The sequence below is a fragment of the Erinaceus europaeus genome, chromosome 23 (assembly GCF_950295315.1).
Source record: "Erinaceus europaeus chromosome 23, mEriEur2.1, whole genome shotgun sequence".
NCBI lineage: Eukaryota > Metazoa > Chordata > Mammalia > Eulipotyphla > Erinaceidae > Erinaceus > Erinaceus europaeus.
In genome coordinates this window covers 540,324-561,890 of record NC_080184.1, presented here as the reverse complement: position 1 = coordinate 561,890, position 21,567 = coordinate 540,324, and the positions used below count along the sequence as shown (strand labels likewise).

At 63.4% G+C, this 21,567-nt stretch overlaps 3 protein-coding genes across 3 annotated transcripts in view; all 3 read right to left on the bottom strand.

Annotated features, from left to right (window-relative positions):
• The window catches only part of ATP5F1D (ATP synthase F1 subunit delta), a 49,371-nt gene that overhangs the window by 11,475 nt on the left and 16,329 nt on the right, over positions 1 to 21,567 (bottom strand). The gene's annotated exons all lie outside the window — the stretch shown is intronic.
• Positions 6,110 to 12,162, bottom strand: EFNA2 (ephrin A2). Its single transcript, XM_060181483.1, has 4 exons — positions 11,075 to 12,162; positions 7,508 to 7,800; positions 7,253 to 7,318; positions 6,110 to 7,136 (listed from the first exon to the last, which is right to left on the bottom strand). Exons 1-4 carry the CDS (start codon positions 11,209 to 11,211, stop codon positions 7,015 to 7,017), a joined length of 618 nt encoding a protein of 205 aa, XP_060037466.1. The 5' UTR covers positions 11,212 to 12,162; the 3' UTR covers positions 6,110 to 7,014.
• Positions 14,942 to 21,496, bottom strand: CIRBP (cold inducible RNA binding protein). The gene is given in 8 exon segments (XM_060181495.1): positions 14,942 to 15,066; positions 15,160 to 15,265; positions 15,628 to 15,682; positions 16,191 to 16,319; positions 16,408 to 16,489; positions 16,555 to 16,672; positions 17,004 to 17,098; positions 18,729 to 21,496. Coding segments are annotated over 8 exon segments (879 nt in total). The 5' UTR covers positions 18,919 to 21,496; the 3' UTR covers positions 14,942 to 14,962.

Here is a 21,567-nt window from a genome sequence, read left to right as displayed (position 1 = left end):
GCCTTGGGCCCCTCAGGGAAGCAATTAATCAAGCCCTGTTACGGGGAACCCTGGCTGTCTTCTGGTCTCTCTGTCTCTGCCTCTGTCTGTCTCTCTGTATCTCTTTCTGTCTCTGTCTCTGTCTCTCTTTCTGCCTCTGTCTCTCCCTGTCTCTGTCTCTGTATCTCTCTGTCTCTGTCTTTTTTATTTTGCAGCCAGGGTTGTTGCTGTGTTGTGCACCTGAGTCCTGGAGGGCCCCACCACTCCTGCCACTCTTTGATTTTTAGATAGAGGGTGAGAAGCATTGAACAGCAAGACAGGTCTGCCTGAGGCTCCAAAGTCCCAGGTTTAATCTCCTATTCCACCATCAGCCAGAGCTGAGCAGGGGGTCTGGCAAAAGAAGAAGGAGGAGAAAAAGATGAAGAAGGAGGAGGAGGAATGACAATGATGATGATTAATAATAATAATAATAATAATGAGACTGCACAGTGGATCTGCAACAAACTATCCTGCCTGAGGCTCCCAAGAGGTGGTGCTGAGGACTTGAACCCAGGTCCTCATATTGGTAACGTGTGATCTGCCAGGTAGGATAGCTGATAATAATAACAATAATCACACTGACAGTGATAACCAGGCTGGGAGATGGTGTGATGTTTCTACAAAAGACTCCTGCCTGAGGCTCCAAAGCCCTGGGTTCAAGCCCCAGCACCATCATCAGCCAGATCCCAGTAGGGCTGTGGCCCCTCTCCCTCTCTCTCTTTCTCTCTCCCTCCCTCTCCACAGGGCCCTTCCTCTAGCCATAATCCACTCTGTAACAAAGGAGACTAACTAGAGCTTTCTCAGTCCCAGAGCGAGGGAACTCCCCGTGCAGAATGTCCACTTCGCCGGGGAGCCACACTGGCACCACCTGAGAGAATCCATGGCACAGGGGAGGCTCTGTGCTGTAGCGTTTCTCCCTTTCCCTTTCTCTGTGTCTCTCCATGTCTCACTCTGCGTCTCTGTCTCCCTCTCTGTCTCTGTTTTTCTCTGTCTCCCTTTTTGTCTCTCTGTCTCTCTACTTCCTTCTCTGTCTCTGTCTCTCTTTTTGCCTTTCTGTCCTACTCTCCATCTCATTTTTGTCTCTCTCTCTCTCTCCCTCTCTGTCTCTCTTTTGGTCTCTGTCTATCTCTGTCTCACTCTCTGTCCCCTTCTCTGTCTCTCCCTCTGTCTATCTCTCTGTCACACATCTGAATGAAACCTCATGCACGAGACCCAGGTGACATGCCACAAAATATATTAAAGGTTTATTTATTACACAACACACACAGAGAGAAATTCACATGAGAGAGACAGAGAGACAGAGACTGAGAGGAACAAGCCGGAAATGTCAGAGCCATTTCCCTGTCACAAAATGAAAAATAAACCAACTGTTCTTTAATCCAGCACCGGGGCTTGTTTTATCCTCTTTAACACAAAATATATTTTTAAATATATAACATGTTCATTTATTAATTATCTACTAATAATGAGAAACGAGTCCTTTCCTGACCTTTTTATAAAGGGAAACATTTCCCCCCCTAATTTCAGATGAAATTAGAGTGGAGAGGAAGAGCTGCCCAGCCGGCTCTGGATCTGTGTCCCGGGAGCTTCCTCTGGCGCTGTCTGTGGTGCTCCCAGGTGGAGCCAGGACTCAAGCCCGCAGCTCAGCTGGCCACAAATTGGGGGGGGGGGGGCACAAAGGGAATCACAAAGTAAAAAATAATTAATTAATTAAGGAAAAACCTACCTTCAGGAGATGAGGAGGAAGCCAGGAGCAGCTCCTGGGGGGACAGGACACGGGTCAGTGGAGAGCCGCCGGGTCCAGACGGCAGCCGCTCTGCTCCGGGCCGGTGTGCCCCTCTCCCCATTTACTGAAACTGGGGCCTCCTTCCCGAGGGCCCTCCATGTCCCCCCAAACCTGACATCCCTGGGAGAAGATGAATCCACGTCAGTCTGGCGTCCCCGGCCCTGTGCGCGACGGCTGGGCAACTCTCTCTCTCAAGAATTCATAACAGTTCACTTACCCTGTGCCCGGCCCCGTGGTCCGAGCCCTCACTGCCCCCCCCAGGGGCCAGGGGGACGCTCCAGAAGACAGAGAAGCACTGTGGTGTCTTTCCTTTGGTCTGAACTTCAATTTAAAATATAAACAAAATTAAAAAGAACAAAAGAAAAGAGAGAAGGCAGAAAGCAAGAAATAAATCTAAAAAAATCACCCCACAAGGACACATGATTCCCGGGCTTTTCAGACAACCAGGAAGTCCCAGAGGAAATTTCAAGTGAATAAGATATTTTTTAAAAAATATTTTAAATTTCAGGGCGAGCTGGGGGAGCTTTCCCAACATTCTATGAGACCCCCAAACCCTGGCGCCGGATGGAACCGGCTTGTAGATGGGATGCCAAGGAGGCCTTCTCCCTGGCGGGCCCCAGGGACAAACACCCCTGTGGGGGGGAACAAAGCCTGGGACTCAGGGATGGGGAAGCCATCCCTCCGTGTGGTGTGGGAACCTCAGATTTTGCCGGCGAGGGGAGGCCTTTGTCTGTTGCATTTTTTTTTTCTTTTTCTCCCTGTGCCTGGGATGGAGATTTCCAGTGGCTACCTAGACTGTCAGAGAGAGAATGGGGCGTGTAGAATGAAAGGGGACACGACATGGAGTGTCTTCAACTGGAGACAATGTGTCGAGGATTTTCCCACCAAGAAATAAACTGGATACAATGTAAATAGAATCTTTTTGCCCCCCCACCAAGCATGAATGGAGACAATGTATCCAGAATCTTCCCACCAATAAATAAATTGGACACAATGTATTGAAAAATATCTTCCCATCAAGAAATTAACGGGATACAACGTGTCCAGAAACCTTTGCAACAAACACCAAAAACTGGATACAATGTATCCAGGATCTTCCCACCAAGAATTATTTATTTTTAATGGAAACAGCATATAGTCTTTCCACCCAGACTGAAACAATACAACATATAGAGAATCTTCCCCACCTGCAATGGTCTTTCTGTCTCTCTCCCTCTATCTCCCCCTCTTCTCTCAATTTCTCTCTGTCCTGTCCTATAAGGAAACAAAAATGAAAAGACGAAAAAGGCCTCCAGGAGCAGTGGATTTGTAGTGCCGGCATTGAGCCCCAGTGGTAATCCTGGAGGAGAAAGAAAGAAAGGAAGGAAGGAAGGAAGGAAGGAAGGAAGGAAGGAAGGAAGAAAGAGAATTTTCACTCCTAGGGTGAAATCTCATACAACATACAGAAAGCCACTGCAGGGAAATCAGGGGTGTGACAGAACCCAACACCTCAACACCTGAACTCTGGACTTTTTCTTTAATTAGCTCTATTTTAATTGACTGGATAACCACCAGAAATTGAGAGGAAAGGGGAGACAGAGAGGGAGAGAGACAGAGTCGCCTGCAGCCCTGCTCCACCACTCACAAAGCTTCCCCCCTATAGGTGGGGACCAGGGGCTCGAACCCAGGGTCCTTGTGAATTGTACCAGATGCACTCAGCCAGGTGCACCCCCACTGGGCCCCTGGCCCCTGGGTTTTAACTGGTGGAAACCCGTGAAATTTCCTCATGTACATTCCTGGGTTGTGGTGCCTACAAACCTCCCTACATCTATTAAAAATAGACAAACTGGATTCATTTTGAATATACCCAGAGCTTCTGACAGCCCACACTGAAGCCCCCATCCCGAGCCCCCAGGTGACAGCAGAGCCCCCCACCCAGGAGGTCTCTTTGCTGCTGGTCTAGGAGGATTCTCACCTTTACTATTTTTCCACCAGGGTCATCTCTGGGGCTCGGCGCCTGCACGGTGACTTCACCACTCCCTGTGTCCATTTTATTTTTCCTTTTTCGGGTCTCTCTCTCTCTCTCTCTCTCTGTGATAGAAACAGAGATAGAAGGAAGGAGAGACACCTGTTAAATGCATCCTTGGGGAGGATGAAACCGTGGGGCATTGGCCCAGGGAAGATGACTAGCTGGAGCATCATTCATGCCCCCAGGAGCCACCCCAAGAACAATTAAACTGGGCTGTCCTTGGAGGCCCGGCTTCTGAATCAATCACAATTATCTTAGGCTCCTGTCTGGTAGTACCGCTAAGGGCCCGAGGCACAGTGTTGTTCAGTGGTTGGAGCCCGGGAGCCCAGCCTGCAGTGTGGACCACACAGCCACAGGGGAAGCTCCCCAGAGTGAAGTGGGAGGCAGGGCTGAGGCAGGGACACTGTGTGCGCTTAACCCATTGTGCTACCACCCAACTCCCCAGCCTCCTCCTCCTCCTCCTCATCATCATCAGCATCATCATTACTTTTATTTTCCCCCCAGTGCCCTGTGACTCTGCTTAGTGGTGCCTGGGCTTGAACCCGGGGCCTGCAGTCTTAGGGGTGGGGCATTGGAGTCACAGGCCTGGCCCGGCCACGTGCGCCCTGGATCTGACTGCTCCAGGGACCTGACCCGGAAGCCCCCCTCTGGGCACCCGGGGCGGGTCACCCCCTCCCCTCGGACCCAGGCTGCCGGCCCCCTCAGGGATTAGGGGCTGGGGGTCAGGGGTCGTTCCCCCTGCCAGTTCCAATTTCCTGCAGAGCCGGCTGGGCCTGGGAAAGCGGGCGGGAGGGGGTCCCCGGGCAGCAAGGACCATGAGGCCCCCACACTGCCCACAGCACAGCGGGGTGGGAGGCGGGGAGACCAAATCCTGGCCGGGCATCCCACAGACACCCCCAAGTGCTGTGGGGCCCCAGTCTCTCACCTGCTGCCTACCCCCTAAACTGGACTGTACAGGGGCTAGTGCCTCAGTTTCCCCAGGTGGCTGCTGGAGGGGCTGGAGGGGAGAAAATTCAGGGGTGCGGGAGGACTTGCGGCCTCTGTGGGGGAGGCCGCCTGCTTGGGGCTGCTGTGGGGACAGTGCCAGGGTGGCCGTCTTTATTATTGTTGTTGTTGATTTTAATTTGATGAGTCAGAGAGAAATCAGGAGGGGAGGTGGGCACAGAGACACAGAGACACAGAGAGACAGAGAGACCCCGGCAGCCCTGTTCCCCAGCTCAGGAAGCTGCTCCACTGTAGGTGGGGTATAAGGACTTGAACCCAGGTCCATTTTGTGGGGGGGTGTCTCTGGGTCTGTGCTGGGTTTCCCCAGCTCTGAAATGGGGGTCAGGCCCCTACCACCCACCCTGGGGGCCCCTGCAGTTAATCCCGCACTGCCGCTAATCTCCACAGCCAGCGAGGGGCTCACACACTTAGCTGCTGTCTGCGCTCGGACCCAGGGCCGAGGAGATTAGTGGCTTCTTAATTGAATCTACCCCCTGCGTCCGCTCAGAGGAGTCTGGGGCGCCCCCGGGGGACCTCGGGCATCTCACTGGCTCAGGGAGGGGGTCACCGGGACCCCAGCCCTCAGCCTGGAAGGGGGCTCCTGGGTCTGCGGGAGTTGGGTGCCATCCTGGCTAAAGGGGTGGGGCGCAGAGCTGGGTCCCCCACATGGCAACTTGCACAGGGTGGGGGGCTGCTTCCCACATCCCCAGTGTCCCCAGACAGACCGGACCCCTCTCCATCTCATCCGTGGGTATCTCAACAAACCAGGAAGGTGGTGTTGTCTCTCACGGGGGGTAAACTGAGGCTCACCCTGTGTGGTGGTACGGGGTGGGGGGGGCTTGAACCCAGGGCCTCCTGCACACAAGATGCTGCCAAGTGGGTTTCCAGGCCCAGGGCCCCACGCCATAGCTGTAGCCCTGCTCCCTTAGCCATGGAGCTCCCCCAGTGTCTTCCTGGTGCTCCCATGCAGTGCCAGAGCTTGGACCCAGGGCCTCATGGGAGGAAACGCGCACAGGCCACAGGAGAGTCCCTGGTCAGCATCTCGGGGGGCGGGGGCCTCCCCTGTTCTCTGAGACCTGGGTTTTCCTGAGGATGGTGTCTCCTGGGCGGAGGGTGGCCCTGAGTTCACATCTGGGCATTGCATGTGCTGGGCAGACGCTCTGCTCTGCTTCTCCATGTGTTTGTCTGTCTGTCTCTCTCAGGTCGACCGGAATCTGTTCAAAGAGAACCTTCTCCAAGCCCAGGGCCCCCACCGCGCTCGTGCCGACATCCCCTAAAACACACACACACACACACACACACTCACATTGTGAGACCGTCACGGGTTTTATTATAAAAAAATACAGAATCCAAAGTGAGTTGTGCTGGGGGAGTCCCATGGCCTGTGCCAGGCCTGGCCGTGCCCCCCGCCCCTACAAAAGCCCCTGGAGTGTGCCCAGGGCAGGTCCCCCAGAGGGTTCTATGTAGAATCTCCATGGGACACAGCCGGGAGCCGGTCTGGATGCCGCCCACTTGCTCCAGAGCCGCATCCGCATGGTCAGGGCTCTCGGCCTTAGAGGGGTGGATGCCACTCCCCCTTCTGTCCTGTCCCTCTCTCCCTCCGTATATATATTTTTAATTTTTCTTTTATTTACGTAGAAACATTATCAGCTCAAAGGGGAGAGGAGAGGGCTCCGACAGACAGACACATGGACAGATGGACAGACAGACAGACAGATGGAAGGACTTACTGCCAAGAAGTGCAGTTCCTATTCTAAAAAATCCACTTCCCTCCCCTGATCCCCCCACCAAGATAAAAGTACCGCCCCCCATTACGCCCTCCAGGAAAGGGCAGAAAACAGAGACTCTGTACCCTCCTGGCCCCCCAGGAATCCAGAGGGGAGGCCGGCACAGTATATAGACCTGGGGGCTCTATCTACAGAAAGGGGGTCTCTCTCCTTGGCCTCCAGGAGGGGGACGCTGCTGTAACAGTGTGGTTTCGAACACCACACTGGGAGGACTTCGGGGTGTCAAAACCCCGCCCCCCTCAGCAGGCCACCCCCAGATCAGCATCGGCGGGGGTGGGGGGTGGGGTGGGGGGGTGGGGGATAAAGTGAACAGGAAGCAGAGTCTCTCCTGGCGCTTCGAGGGCCGCGCTGGGTGCTGGGGTCCTGGCATCTGTATTTGGTGTGAGGCGGCTGCGGGGGCTGAGGGGGCCGCAGGGGCTGTGGGGGGCGACCTAGGAGCCCAGCAGTGTCCAGAGCAGGGGTGCAGCGCTGAGGGCCAAGTGGGGGGGCCATGCTCCGCCACAGGAGTTATTGCTGGTGAAGATGGGCTCCGGAGCCTCGTACAGAGTCTCGTCTGGGGGGACAGAGGAGCATCAGGGGGTGGGACCTGGAACTGGGAGCCCTGAGGCCAGGCCGCCAGACCCCCTCCTCCAGGCTCTGATTTGGGGTGCGGCCTGGACCCCCACTTACTGGTGGGCCTCACGTACACCGTCAGCCGCAGGCAGGACCGGTCCATGGAGCTGGGGGGGCTGGTAGCTGGAAGAGAGAGTCTGGGGGTCCCGGGGGCTCTCGGCTCAAGCTGAACCCCCTTCCCGGCGTTCCGGGACCCGGGCTGAGCAGCGGCGACGGGGGTCTCCTGTACAGACGGAGGGGCTCGGGGTCCCCACTCACAGATGGAGTAATAGTATTGGGCCCCCCACCCAGCGTCCCCGGCCCCCCACTCACAGATGTAGTAGTAGGCATGTCCAGGCCGGAACTCGAACCCCAGCGAGAAGGGAGTGTAGCGCTGGAACTTTTCGGAGAAGCGCAGGGGGCCCCCTGGGGCAGCCGGCCGGTCGCAGACCCAGCGGCGAAGCCCCCCGCGTCCGTCGCAGGCCGCGTGCCCCGCGCCCCCCACCATCAGCAGCACCGGCCGCTCCATGCGCCCCTCAGGGGGCAGCGGGGCCTCGTAGTGGGGGCACAGCACGTCCAGGTAGTCGCCCAGGGCCACCTCCAGCGCCCGGCCACCCGCCTGCAGGCTGGGGACAGGGCACGGGTCACGGGGGTCAGGAAAACGGGGACGGACGGGGGGGACAGGGTGACACTGGTCACGGGACAGAGGGCGGGGGGCAGGGGACGGAAGGAGGGGGACGGGGGACATGGTGTGGGTCATGGGGGATGGGGGACAGGAGGACAGGGGAACTGGGGACAGTGGGATGGGTGACGGGGGATGAGGACAGGGTGATGGGGGCTCAGGGGACAGGGTCTTAGGGGGCAGGGAGACAGGGGATGAGGGATGGGGGATGAGGGTGTCACGGAGGGATGAGGGTGTGACAGAGGGCCGGGGGATGAGGGTCACGGGGGGACAGAGATGGGGGTCATGGGGGACAGGAGTCACAGGGTAAGAAGGGGATGGAGGGACATGGGGTTGTGCTCAGGGGCCAGCAGGGGGTCAGGGCGGTGGAGAAGGGGTGAGAGGGGGACACAAGGAGGGGCCCTGGGGACAAGGGGGAGGGAGGACAGAGGGGCGTGGACACACAGAGAGGACGGGACAGCAGGGAGACTAGGGGTGGGGATTCCAGACACCCCAGGCCTCGATCCCCCTGAATCCAGACCCCTGTCAGTGCAGCCCCCACCCCCTACAGGGTGCAAATGCCCCCAGAAAACCAGCTGTCCCCTCCGGCCCTTCCTGAGTGGCCTGGTACTTGGGCCTCCTCCTCCAGGCAGGCCTCCCCCATGCTGCGCCCCAGCTCCCGGATTGCCTTATGGATGAAGCTGGGGGTCAGAGAGCTCCCAGACCTCAGCCTGAGGGTCACTGGCCACTGTCACACCAAAGCCCCTGGTGCCTGGTAGAGGAGAACCTCTCCTCTCTCTCCCCACAGTCCACCCACACAACATGGTAGATTCAGCTCTGATTTCACCCTGAGTGTGGACATAAGCTGTACCCCCAGACACTTCCCTGGCCTGCAGGGTGGCTCAGCAATGTGGTGGACCCCCACTACGGCAGACAGGGAACCATAGAATGGCCCTGCTCTGACAGCCGGGAGCTGCCCCCCAGCTGTCCAAGGTGCTCCCACGTGGTGCCTAGGCTCCATCTTGGGGCCTCCGGCTTGGGCCCAACACAGCTCCATGCTGGGGAGACCAAGACATGCGTCGGGGCGGGGAAGACTGCTTTGGGGTGCTGGGGGCATGATCCCCCAGCTGGAGAGCTTAAAGGGGACCCCACACCCTGTTCTCTTCCCTGGATCTAGGGTGGGGGCCCCACCGACTGGGAGGGGGTCATAACACCCCACTCCACAGGAAACCCCCAAGTGGTCTGGGGGGGCAAAGCAGGCCAGGGGCCCCCTTTCCTGAAGAGAGAATCATCAGGGGGGACCCCCATGCCAGCCAAGCTTGTCAAAGAAAGAAAGCTGCTGCTCCCCCAGCCATGGCCCGCCATAACTGGCACCCCCAAAACTGGGGAGGGGGGCTCTGACACCAAAGTGGCCAGGAAGGTGCCTAGCAGAACCTGTTTGGGGGACATCTGGGGTGTTGAATGTGGGGGAGTGGGGACCAGCTCCCCTCTGCCCCCCAGCCTGAGTGCTGGCCAGAGGGAGGAGACCCAGCCCCCCCCCAGGAAGTAGAGGACCCCCAAACTGCCCCTGTAGCATACGCAGGGCTGAGCCCAGCTCGCCACACATCTGGGGAGTCGGTGCTGGGGATGTCCCCACAGGGCGCCCCAGGGTGCTGCCACCCCCCGCCGCCTGACCCGAATGCCAGCAGCCACTACCACTGGCTGGGGAGAGGGGTCCCAGATCATACCCGGGCTCCCCAGACAACCCAGGAGTCCGGCAACCCCCCGTCACCCCCAGTCCAAGACTCCAGCCCCAACCCGCAGACCACCCAACCTCGGCCTCTGAACCCCCAAATCAGGCCCAGAACCTGCTTCCCCACAAAACAAAAAGCCTCTCGCGGCAAAGGTCCCTGAGCCCCGTCGAACCCCACTGCCACAAAGTGGGGGCCCCTGATACCTCCCCTGATGGGGGCCTGGCCTGGCGCCCTCCTCCTGGTCAGATTACGAGGCACCAGGTGGGGGTTTGGGGCTCCCCATCTCCACAGGGTGCCGGCCGGGGTGTGGGGGTGCCCCCACATTTACACGTCTGCAGCCAGCCAGAAATGGGGAACACGAACCCTCTCTGCACAGGCTCGGACCCGAGGCCACTGGAGCTGGACGCCAGTGGACAGCAGGCTGGCCCTGTGGGTGTCCCCCTCAGCCCTGGACCCTGCTCAGCACCCCGACACCAGCCTGATACCCACAAGGCTGCACCGGGACTCCGCAGGCCCCCATCCTGACCTCAGGCGATGCGGCACTGACCAAGGGCACAGGTCCGGGTGGCCCAAGTCCCGGGTCCACCCTGGAGGAGGTGGCTGGGAATGGGGAGGGTGGCCGGGTCCCTGGGCAGCAGGTACGGGGAACCCTGTGCCCCTTGTCCCCCCACAGCCCCGTGGAACAAAGGGGTAGTGGGACGGAAGGTGTGATGGCTGTCCCCCTCAGGGACCTGCTGACCCCCGGACACCGTGGGGGGCTCTCGGGGCCCCCGGTGGCCCTGAAGACCCCCCCAAGGGTCTCATCACCACCTGCCCACAGGGGACGCTGGCCGCCCTGTCCCGTCAAGGCTGCCTTGGGAATTTTGTCACCAGAGGAGGGGGGAACATGGGAACAGTGGGGGGCCAGCCGAGTCGGCGGCCAGCTGTGGGGATCATCTCAATGACCAGCTGACTTAGAGCCACAGTGCCCCAAAGTTCCACCTCTTGGAGACCCCCAGACCCTTCTGGTTTTGGGGGGCCCGGGTGCCAATGGCAGTATCTGGCAGCGGTCACTCTCTGGCCAACTTGCTGGTTCCCACTCCCGGGAGGCTCCGCGGAACCCCGAGTTATGCCCGGCGGACAGCTCGGAGGAGGAGGAGGCGGCCAGCTGACATGTGGCCCTGGGGTGTCCCCCCCACCCCCCGTGCCGTGACCTTGAATCCCTCCGTGCCTCAGTTTCCCCGCCTGCGTCTGCAGCCTGGGGGCCGGCTCCTCAGAGTGGTGCCCATGCCCGGGGTGCCTCGGTGTCACCCCAGAACGAGGACGGGCCCCCCGGGTTGGCGGCCAGTGAGAAGGCAACTTCCCCAAGTTCTCCAGGGGAACAGGCGCCCGCCGCCCGCCCGCCACCTCCCACTCCGGGAGCCCCTCTCAGAGGGGGCAGCCCAGGGCGGGGATCCCCCGGGAGCATCCACGGGAGAGTGGCCGGGGATGCCGAAGCCGGGTGGCCCTGGGGGTCTCGGGGCTCACCGGGGGTTGCTGCGGTTCCAGTAAACGGTGTGTCGGTCCCCCTGGCGGCTGGGGTCCTGGGCGCGGGCGGGAGGCGGGGGCAGCGGCCGGAGCAGCAGCAGCAGCAGTGGAAGAAGAGGACCCGGAGGGGGAGCCATGGTGGCGGCCTCGCGAGCCCGGGTCCCCCGTCCCCTCCGTCCCCGGCCCGCGGCCGCCGCTTTCTCCACGCCGGGCGAGGGGGCGGGGGGCGGAGGGCGGCGGCTGCGCTTGGAGATCCCAGGGTCCCCGGCTGCGCCCCCCGCCTCTGCCGGGGAGCCCCCGGGATGCGGCCAGCCCCCCGCGCGGGCGCCCCACACTTGGACCCCGGCCGCCGCCCAGGCCTTTGTCCCGCACGAGCCGCCGTGCGCGGAGCCACCGAGGCCGCGGGCGCCCCCTCCCGCCTTGCCCGCCCGCACGGGGGGGGGGGGGGGGTTCCACCCGCAAGCCCTCCCAGCCGCCTGGGGTCACACCCGCTGGGGGGCCCTGCCCACCCCCCTCACCTATCCTGGCTACACGGCCACCTGGAAGCCCGTCGGGGACCAGCCGGGAGACCCCCTCTTCCGTTCTCCGCCCTGAGCTTCCCCGGTCCCCCAGGGGTCCTAACAGTCGGTGTCTGCAGCCTGTGGGGTCAGGGTGGCTCAGGAGGCAGCGCCCGGGAGTGGGTCACCACAACTGAGCCCACCCTGGTGCCGGGTGATGGCTCAGGGGTCCTGCGCCAGGAACGAGGCCACTTTCATCCCCGGCGGCACCCAGCGGGCCACACTGCCAGGGCACCTCTGTGGGTCTGCAGACTCTGGGGTCTGGGGTGGAGGCAATGGTGCCTCCTGGAGGGTCCCGGGAGAGGTCAGAGGTCGGCAGCCTCGGCCCCTACCAGCTGGTCCGGAGCCCCCACGTGGGGCCTGCAAGGCAGCGGTCAGCGGGTGCAACCCTCACCCTGTCCCCCTCGTTCTGGTCTCTGTCAAGGTCAGAGCCTGGGGGACTTGGGAGCAAAGGCGCTGCCCCCCCCAAAACTGGACAACTCCCCCTCAGACAGGACAGGGAGGGACACAGCCACCCATTCCTGACCCCTCACCCCACCCCCCACGTTTATTTTCCCGGCCCCTCAGTGGCCCCCCCTCCACCATCCTTTTCTCTCTGGGCTGGGTCAGGGGTCATTCTGGAGTCAACCTCCCTTGGAGTCCAGGGTCATAGGTCAGGGGACTCTGGGGTCAGAGGTCACTACGGCTGGCTGGCCCCAGATTCGGGGTGACGGTCACCCAGGGGGCCCTGTCCCCGCCGGCCTTAGCGTGTGACTCCCCACCCAGCGGGAGAAAGGGCTGCGGGGCAGCGGTGGGTAGCCAGAACCCTGTGAGAGAAGAGCCCCCATCTCCTGGATCAGCCGCCCCCTCCCAAGGTCCAGTGGGGCTCCCCCACTTCCAGCCCCACAAGACGGGGAGCCGGCGAATCCGGAGCTGGACTGTGAGGCCTGAGGTCTGACCCCCACCTTCTGAGAGTCTCAGCAAATGTGACTGAAGCAGTTGAGGGTGCAGCTGGGCGAGTCCAGGTCCCCTTGGGGCCGTGGGGCAGCCCCCCCGTCATGGGCACTGAGCCCCTCGCCGGCAGACACGCCTTAACCTGGGGGGGGGGCGGCCGGGAGGGAGGGGTGCCTTTCCACCCGCTGCGGGGTCTCTGCTGGCCTCATTAGAGTAATTAGCGCGTCTTTTGAAGCTGGAGAGGCTGCGGGGACCAGGCCTCAGAGGCTGGGGGGGCTACCCCACCCGGGCCCCCACCCCGGGCACAGAGGCAGAGTGGGAGCTGGGGGTGAGGGTGCCTGCCCCCAACCCCCCAAGAACTGGGGTTCTGCAGGCAGTCAGGGAGAACTGCCTGGAGGCAGCATCAGAGGCGAAGACTGAGCGTGTGCTTGGGGGAGGGGGCACCCCGGCTGGCTGTGACCGTGCCGCCCGCCCGCCCATGGCGATGCACTTGGGGCCACAGCCTGGGTGCCAGGGGGCTGGCTGGGGAGGCCCCCCAAGCTGGGAACAGCTCCTGGGCGACTCCCGAGGCGAGTCTGGGGCCAAGGCACCAGGCAGGCTCCCTGTGCCCCCAGCACCGCCCAGCCTGGGCCGCGTGGAACCGAGTCGGGTCGGGTCAGAGGGGCTGCAGCCTTTTATTGGGGCCGCCGGGCTGCCCTGTGCGCGGGGCACGTGGTCCAGTCCAGGAGGCCCGGAGGCTGGGGTCCGGCCCCCACCCCTCAGTCCTGCCCGTGGGGTCTCCGCGGGTGCGAGGGTCCCAGTGGGCTCCGGAGCGTCCGCTCGCTGCCCGCCCGCGGGATCTGGAGGCGGCAGAGTGGCCAGAGCGACCCCGTGGCCGCCCGGGCGGCCTCCCGACCCGTGAAGCGGGGCCACCGAGGCGGGAGGCAGCGCGCCGGCCGGCGCGGGGACTGGCAGCTGCTGGCCGCCCTCCTCGCACCCGGGGCCGCGCTGCCCGGCTACCATCTCAGGCTCCGGGTCTCGAAGACCGTCTCCTCCTCGCTGTCCAGGGAGGCGAGGTCCGCGTGGTCGTCGGCGTGGGCCAGCAGGCCGTACCGCCCGCGCTGCGGCTTCTTCACCCTGGGGAGCAGAGGTCTGGCGCCCTAAGGCCCGCGCCCCCAGCTGCAAGGCCCCCACCACTAGTGGCACTTTGCCCCCTCGACTGTGGGCTGTGGGGCTCCCTGAGAGGACAGAGGGGCGTCGAGGGTCGGGCGCGGCCCCCAGGGGCGCCCCAAACGCGGGGAGCAGCCGTCTGAACGCCCGCCCGCGCCCCTCCCGGCGGATTCTCCCACAAGCCCCGCCCCTAGCGGTCGGCCCCGCCCACACGAGCCGGCGGTCCCATCCCTGGCCCCGCCCACCGCCTCCGCACCACCCCTGCCCGGGCACGTGACCTCAGCGCGCGCGCCGATTGGCTGCGTACCTGTAGGCCCGGATGAGGAAGTAAAGCGCGGCTAGCACCCCCAGGCCGGCCACCACGAGCACCGAGCGCAGCAGCTGCGGCACCGGCCCGCCCAGGTTCCAGATCCGCGTGCCGTTATGCGGGGGCGCAGCCGGCCGACTCTCGTTGAGGGCGGGGGGCGCGGGGCGCTCGGCTCCGGACAGCAGCGAGCCCAGCAGCGCCGACAGCAGCAGCAGCGCCCGCGGTCCCATGTCGGCGGAAGCTCCTCGCGGTGGGGCGGGGCGGCGCTGCCACTCAGGCAGCCTAGCCAATGAGCTGCGAGGGTGGGCCGCCACTCACGGAGGCCTGACCAATGAGCTGCGAGGACGGGCCGCCACTCACGGAGGCGTGACCAATGAACTGCAGGGCGGGGCGGGCCGTCACTAACGAAGACCAAGCCAATGAGCTGCGGGATGAGGCCTCCGCCAACAACGGGGGCGGGGCGGCGGCACTGCCACTCAAGCGGCCTGGCCAATGGGCAGCGGGGCGGGGCCGCTGCTAAGGACGGGGGCGGGGCGCAGCTGCCCCTGGGCCAGCCAGTAGGCCGCGGGGGCGGGGCGAAACCCCACCTGCAGCGCTGCGCCGGCCGCAAAGGCCAGGGCTCAGCTAGCTCCAGGCCCACAGCGCCCTCCTAGGGGCGGCTTCCTTCAACCCCAGGCCCCAGGGCAGGGCAGGCGGGTGGGCAGCGCTGGAGGGGACAGGGGGCAGTGGCGGGCGGGCTGAGTGGACAAGGCCGCGCGCGCGCGCGCGCGCGCGGGGTAAGGGACGGGGAACAGGGCAGTGTGTGTCGGGTGGGGGACGATGGAAGGCGGATGGACGTCTGCTCTCCCTCCAGCCCAGCCGGCGCTTCTCCCCAGTCCCCCCAGAGGCCCCGAGTGGGCTGCACCCCAAACCACACTGACATTTCCGGGTGCACACAGCCTTTTATTCCAGTGCAACTTGCACGCTCCAGCATGGAGGCCCCGCACAGCCGCCGTGGCCGCCCACACTGTTGGCGCCTGGGGAGCCCCTGCCTGCGGATGCGGCACCTGCAGGAGAGGGTTCCGCGGGGTGAACGGGAGCGGGGGTGTGTGCGGGGTCGGCGCCTGCTGGGCCTGGGCACCACCCCCGCGGGCACTCACGCGTCTGTCCCGCGCAGTCCCGCCTCCAAGGTGGCGCCTCCGTGGGTCCCGTCCCTCCAGTGGACTCCAGGTCCTCACCCCTTATGCGGTCCTCCCAGCTGTCAACCTGCCGAGGCAAACAGGCGTGACCGCCGTCCTCAGCCCCACACCATCCTCAGCTCCGGGGTCAGGAGCTATTCCCGGGCTGAGTCTGTCGGCAGGGCCAGGCCCTGGGCCGGAACGGGCGACCGACGGTCGGGAGCTCACCCGGTGCTGGGCTCTGTGGGCGCAGCCCCGAAGGCCAGGGCGAGACAGAAGGAGAAAAAGATGGGGGAGAGAGAGTGAGAGCCTGGGAACCTGCCCGACAGGGCCTGGTGGTTCCACTTCCAGCTCAGTGGGAAAAGCAAAAAAAGAGAAAAACGCCAAAACCAACAGTGAACTAACAGGGAGCACGCACGGGTCTCGGGCTGGACGCAGGCGGGCAGTTACCTTGGCGGCAGGATGGCAGGACTCTGAGCTCCCCGGCGGCTGCTGACCACGGATCCTTCCACCGGCGGGAGAACCCAGCTCAGGAGCTGCAGGAGCCCGCAGACCCCCGCCCGCCCGCCCTGAAGGAGCTCGGGCCCCCGCCCGGCCTCCCCACCACCTGCGAGGGGCAATGAGTGGGAGCGGTCAGAGCGACTGACTTCAGTTTTTAATCTGCCCCGTACTACAGTGACGAGGGTTCCTTCACTTCTGACACGACACGGACTCAGTAAAAAAAAAAAGGTGCTATAAATAAACGGGAGCCACAAGCCCCAGGACGGCAGGTCCGGAGTCCAAAGACCCCGAGAGAGGGGACCCGCTCAGTGACCCTGGAGAGAAGCCTGGGCAGGGCCAGGCTGGCGTGGGCGGGGGGCACCAGGCACCAGGGTAAGTCAAGTAGCTAAGAAAGGGGGGGGGGTTGGGAACTTTCAAAAAAACATCTGTACACCCAAAAAACAGGGCAGGTGGGCGGACGGGCTAGAGGTGGGGAACACAGTGACTCCAGGCGGCGCAGCAGGGCTACTCACTGTGGACAGAAGCGGGACAGTGTGAGGTGGGTCACGGCCCCGGGCACCCACCTGCGAGGCGCCCACTCACTGTAGCTGTCGCGGTAGGAGCCCCCGGCGCCGCGGTCTCCATAGCTGCCCTGACTCCAGCTGCTGCGGGAACGGGAACGGGAACAGAGCGGAAGCCTGGGCTGGGCTCAATGGCCCGGGGTCACGGGCTCCCCCAGCCCCCGCTGACCTGCAGTCATAATCCCGCGAGCCGCCGTATCCCCCGATGCGGGACTCGAAGCGCCCTCTCCCGTAGCTGCGGACACCGCCTCCTGTGGGTGAGCGGGTGAGTGGGCCGCCTGGCAGCGTCGCCCCTGTCCCGCACCCCCACACTCACCTCTGGAGAAGGTCCAGCCCCGGCTGCCAACCCCTCGGAAGAAGCCTCAGTAGCCCCTAGGGCGGCCGTCAGACGCCTTGCCTGCCTGGTCCACGCGGATCTGCCAGCCGTCCACGGACTGCGGGGTGGACGGCTCAGCCTGCGGCCATCTGCGGAGCCCCCGACCTTCCCATTCATGGCCATCATGGCGTCGTCAATGTTCTCAAGGTGACGAAGCCAAAGCCCCTCGATCACTGTGTCTCCCGGTCCTTCAACACCACCACTGCGGGGACAGGGGGACACAAGGACAGGGGGACACAGGGATCACCACCACTGCAGGGACAGGGACATGAGGGATCACTAGCCACTGCGCGGGCCACCCCCAGAGCCCTCACCACTGTGGAGACGGGCACAGGGTGACAGGAGGATCACCACCACGTGGGCACGGGGTCTCCCGGCCAGGCCCCCACCTTCGCTGATCTGGCCGTACTTGAGAAGACCTGCTCCAGGGACTGCTCGTTCGTGTCAAAGCTCAGGCCCCCCGGGAGTCCGATGACATGGCGGCCTGCGGGCACACAGGGACCCCGGGACCTGAGGCCCAGAACTCCCCATCTTCCCCTGGAATCACCCCAAGTCCACGCTACCCCAGCCCCAGCCTCACCTCCACTCATGGGGCCTCCCGTGGTCGGGACCCTCAGCCGTTTCTGGGGGACCATGTTTCAGGGTACCGTCCAGGCTGACCCCAGGCTGGGGGGGTCCCCTCTGAAGCGGGGTGCTAGCCCTGCACGTAAAAATGGGGGTCATCTCCAGTAACAGTGCTTGGTGTGAGTGGGGGGGTCTCTACAGCTGGCCTCCAGAGAAGTGGGGTGCTGGGGGCGAGCAAGGCGGGGTGCGCCTGGAGGGGTCTCAGACATGGGGGCCTGAAGGGCAGGTGCAGGGGGCCCAGGACCATCTGGTTCGGGACTTGGGGTGCTCATGGCAGACAGGAACATGAGGACCCTGATCTGGGGTCTGGCACTGTCAGGGAGGTGCAGGACCTGGGGGGGGGGGGCAGCACAGAGGTCAGGGTCCGAAATGAGAGGTCTGTGGGGGTACAGGGTGCTCAGAGGTCTGGGGGTGCTGGCACATCTGGCCCAGGTTTGGGCGGGTGGGCACGGGCTCAGGGGCCCACCAGCCGCTTCAGGGGCGCAGGGGGTCACTGACACCTTCACGGGCTGCATGGGGGGTCAGAGGGTGCTCATGGGGACACGGAGACTTGCGCGGGGGCACTGAGGCCACCCCAGGCCGAGAGGGCGGCGCCCCTCGGAGCCACCGCGCCCCGTCCGCAGCCCCGACGGCGCATGCGACCTCTCGCACCCTGCACCACGGCATCTGGGCACAGGGCGCTCGCGCCATTTCACAGGGAGCTCCCGCCGCCATTTCGCAGCGGCGACCCCCGCGCGGGTTGGGCTGGGGTCCGGGGCGCCCCCTTGGCCTCACTCGGAAGGGCAGCGGGCCACCCCTCGCTGCCGGGGACGCACCTCCCCGGGGCCCGTCCCGCCCAGCGACCCGCCGCCAGGGCTCACCGCTGAGTCGGAGGCAGGTCGCCGGAGGCAGGGACGCGTTGAAGCGCGGCCAAAGCCTCCCGTCACCCGAGTGCGGGTCGGGCCCGCACTCCGCCTTAAGTAAGCCCCCGGCGGCCACGCCCACCGTGCCGCACCGGCCAATCCCGCGCCGCTGAGCCCGCATATTCATGAGAATAGTGGGCGGGCGGGGTTCCAGAAGGCCGCGCCCACGCCTATTGGTGAGGTGGGCGCGACATCACTTCTTGGAGGGGCGGGGCCTTCGAAGGGCGGGGCTGATCCTGCAGCCACAAACAAAGGGGTCCCCTGAAACTGTGGCCAAGGGTGCCCCACCGCTGTCTCCCCAGCACGGGCCTGTGCTCGTCCACATAAACGCCTCACTCAGGTCTCCAACCCGCCCGCTCTCGAGCTCTGCAGACTTCCCGAGTTCGTCGGACCCCGGCCGGTATCTGCCCTGATGCCCTTGCCGGTACCTGCCCGCTGCCCCCGCGCCGCAGAATATACCCCACTGATGTGCGCTCGAACCCCAGCACTACACGTCGTGCTACTAGGCGCACCCCAATACCCTCCGCATACCAGTTCCCCTCGCTCCCCTACCTCAGCCTGGATGGCGTCGCCCAGCCCAACCCGCACCTGCTAACACCCCGACGGCGACGGTGGCGCCAGTCTGTCTGCGCCAGCACCCTCGAAGCGGGCGGGAGAGCCCTCTCCGCACGCCTGGGCTCCGCTGCGGCGCTGTTCCCTGCGCCGCCACCAGGGGTGCCCGCCGCCTCCCTGCCACCGCGCCTCCCGCCCCCCAGCCCCCAGATGGACTCTGACGCATGAGGTCGCGTGTTTGATCCCCCGCAACACGTACGACACAGTGACGCTCCGGTGCCCTCTCGTTCCCTCCTTTACTCTCTCTTACGAATCAATAAGAATAAAAAAAAAAATGTCTTGTGAGTCCCACGAGGTAGCTGAGCAGTTATGCAGAAAGGCCTGTAGGCCTGTGGCAACAAAGGTGCCAGGCTCAAGCCCAACGTCAGTGCTGCCCGAAGCCAGAGCTGAGCAGGGGCTCGGTATACAGCTAATAACAATACGGGGGGGTGGGGGGGCACCCGCCTGCACCAAGCAAGCCTCACAGGTGGTGACGCAGGGCTGCAGGTGTCTCTCCCCATCACCCCCTTCCTCTCAGTTTCTGGCTGTCCATATCCAATAAGTAAAGAAAAATAAGAGCGGAGAGTAGACAGCATAATGCTTATGCAAAGAGACTCTCATGCCTGAGGCTCTGAGGATCCATGTTCAGCCCCCACACAACTATAAGCCAGAGCTGAGCAAGGCTCTGGTAAAAACAAACAAAAAATAAATACTGATAAAAAATTAATAATAGGGGGGGGTAGAGAGCATAATGGTTATGCAAAGAGACTCTCATGCCAGAGGCTCTGAAGTCTCGGGTTCTATCCCCCGCACCGCAATAAGCCAGAGCTGTGCAGTGCTCTGGCGTTTCTGTGTCTTTCTCTCTCTGCAGAAATAAAAATAAAATAAGGGAGTTGGGCGGTAGGTAGCGAAGCGCAGCGGGTTAAGTGCACGGAACACAAAGCGCAAGGACCGGAGTAAGGATCCCGGTTCGAGCCCTGGCTCCCCACCTGCAGGGGAGTCGTTCACAGGCGGTGAAGCAGGTCTGCAGGTGTCTGTCTTTCTCTCCCCTCTCTGTCTTCCCCTCCTCTTCCCATTTCTCTCTGTCCTATCTAACAATGATGACATCAATAACAACAACAATAAAACAACAAAGGCAACAAAAGGGAATAAATAGATATTTTTTAAAAATTTAATAATAATGTCCTAAACTCTGTTTTAAATATATTTTTTACTTTTTTTTTTGCCTCCAGGGTTATCACTGGGGCTCAGTACATGCACTATGAATCTACTGCTCCGGGAGGACTTTTTACCCCCATTTGTGTGGCCCTTGTCATTATTATTGGCATTGCCGTTGTTGTTGTTGGATAGGACAGAGAGAAATCGAGAGAGGAGGGCAATACAGAGAAGGGGAGAGAAGTGATGCTTGTGAAGCGACCCGGCTGCAGGTGAGGACCTGGGGGCTCGAAGCGGGATCCTTATGCCGGTCCTGGCGCTTCGAGCCCTGTGCGCTTAACACGCTGCGCTACCACGCAACCCCCCTATTTTTCACTTATTTATTTTTTACCAGAGCACTGCCCAGCTCTGGTTTATGGTGGTGCAGGGAATTGAACCTGGGACTTGGGAACCTCAGGCCCAAGAGTCTCTTTGCCAAATGAACCCTTCTGCTTTCAACCCCCGCCCCTAAACTCTTTTCTATTAGAATCAACCCTGTGGGGAATCTCTCCTCAGCTTGAGGCGCCTTCCCTCCCCCCAGAATGCGGGGGTACCCCGAGGCCATGCTCAGGTGATCCCCCGACCCTCAATCCCGCCAGTGGGGGGACCCTACTTACTGGGACCAGGGCCCAAGCCAAGGCCCTGAGATCACTGTCCTCAGAGGGCAGACCCTCTGCAGAATCTGCGGGGCCTGGGGTGCACCGAGGGGGAGAAGTTCCAGCGCCCTCGCACCCCGGCCCCGCGGGTGGGTTGGTCCCCCAGCGCCTGGCTCGTCGCCTAGGCCCTGGCGTCGCAGCTCTGCGTCAGCGTGCACGCAGGCAGGCGGAGCGAGGCCATCCGCGGGCGCAGCCCCCTGGGTGGGGAGGGGCCGGCGGCCGGGGCGCCGCGGACGCAGCAGCCTTTCCCGCCGCCCGCCCCCGCGGGTCTGGGGAGCCCCTCCGCCCTGCCCCGGGCGACCCCGCACGCTCCAGGGCTCCTGTGGGGGGCGCGCCGCACCTGCTCCTTCCCGTAGCTGCCCCCGCGCCCCCCACCCGAGCGACCTGCCCGCGGGCCGCGGCTTCCCTTGGGGGCGCGCACTGCCCGCAACCCCTCCGGGCGTCGTCCGGCGGACACGAAGGGCCCCGGCGGCGCAGCCCCCACGGGAAAGGGGGGACACGCGCTCGACCGATGGGAGAGACCCCCAGGTGGGCCCATTCGCAAGACCGAACTCCCCCCGTGGGCCGCGCCTCCTACACCGCCCCCCCCCCACGCCGGGCGTCGCCATGGAGACCGGGGCGGGCCTGCCGCCTCCGCCGCGCCGACCCAGCTAATGACCCGGCGGGCGGCGGTAATGAGCGTCTGGGTCCCCGAGGGCGGGGCCGAGGATGAAAGGCGCGCGTGGGGGGGGCCCGGGCCGAGTAATTACCCCCCTCCCTGCCGGGCGAGCGGGGGCGCGGAAGTGGGATCCACCCGGCCGGCCGCGCCCCCGGGGAGAACGGGGGCGGGGGGTTGGGTTGCGCGCTCGAGCTGGCGTGGGGGCGCCCCTGGGCAGGGCACGGGGACCCGCGCGTGCGAGAGGTCTGGGGAACCGCTCCCTCCGGGCGCGGGCACTGCAGGACGCGGGGGCGGGGCTCCGCGCCGAGGTCACGCGGGGACCGTGAGT

Excerpts from the sequence above, each read along its gene's own strand:
- EFNA2 (XM_060181483.1), bottom strand. The coding sequence starts at position 11,211 with ATGGCTCCCCCTCCGGGTCCTCTTCTTCCACTGCTGCTGCTGCTGCTC. Across the intron at positions 7,801-11,074 it reads TGGAACCGCAGCAACCCCCG|CCTGCAGGCGGGTGGCCGGG; the intron begins GTGAGCCCCGAG and ends CCCTGTCCCCAG. Across the intron at positions 7,137-7,252 it reads GGTGTACGTGAGGCCCACCA|ACGAGACTCTGTACGAGGCT; the intron begins GTAAGTGGGGGT and ends CTGTCCCCCCAG.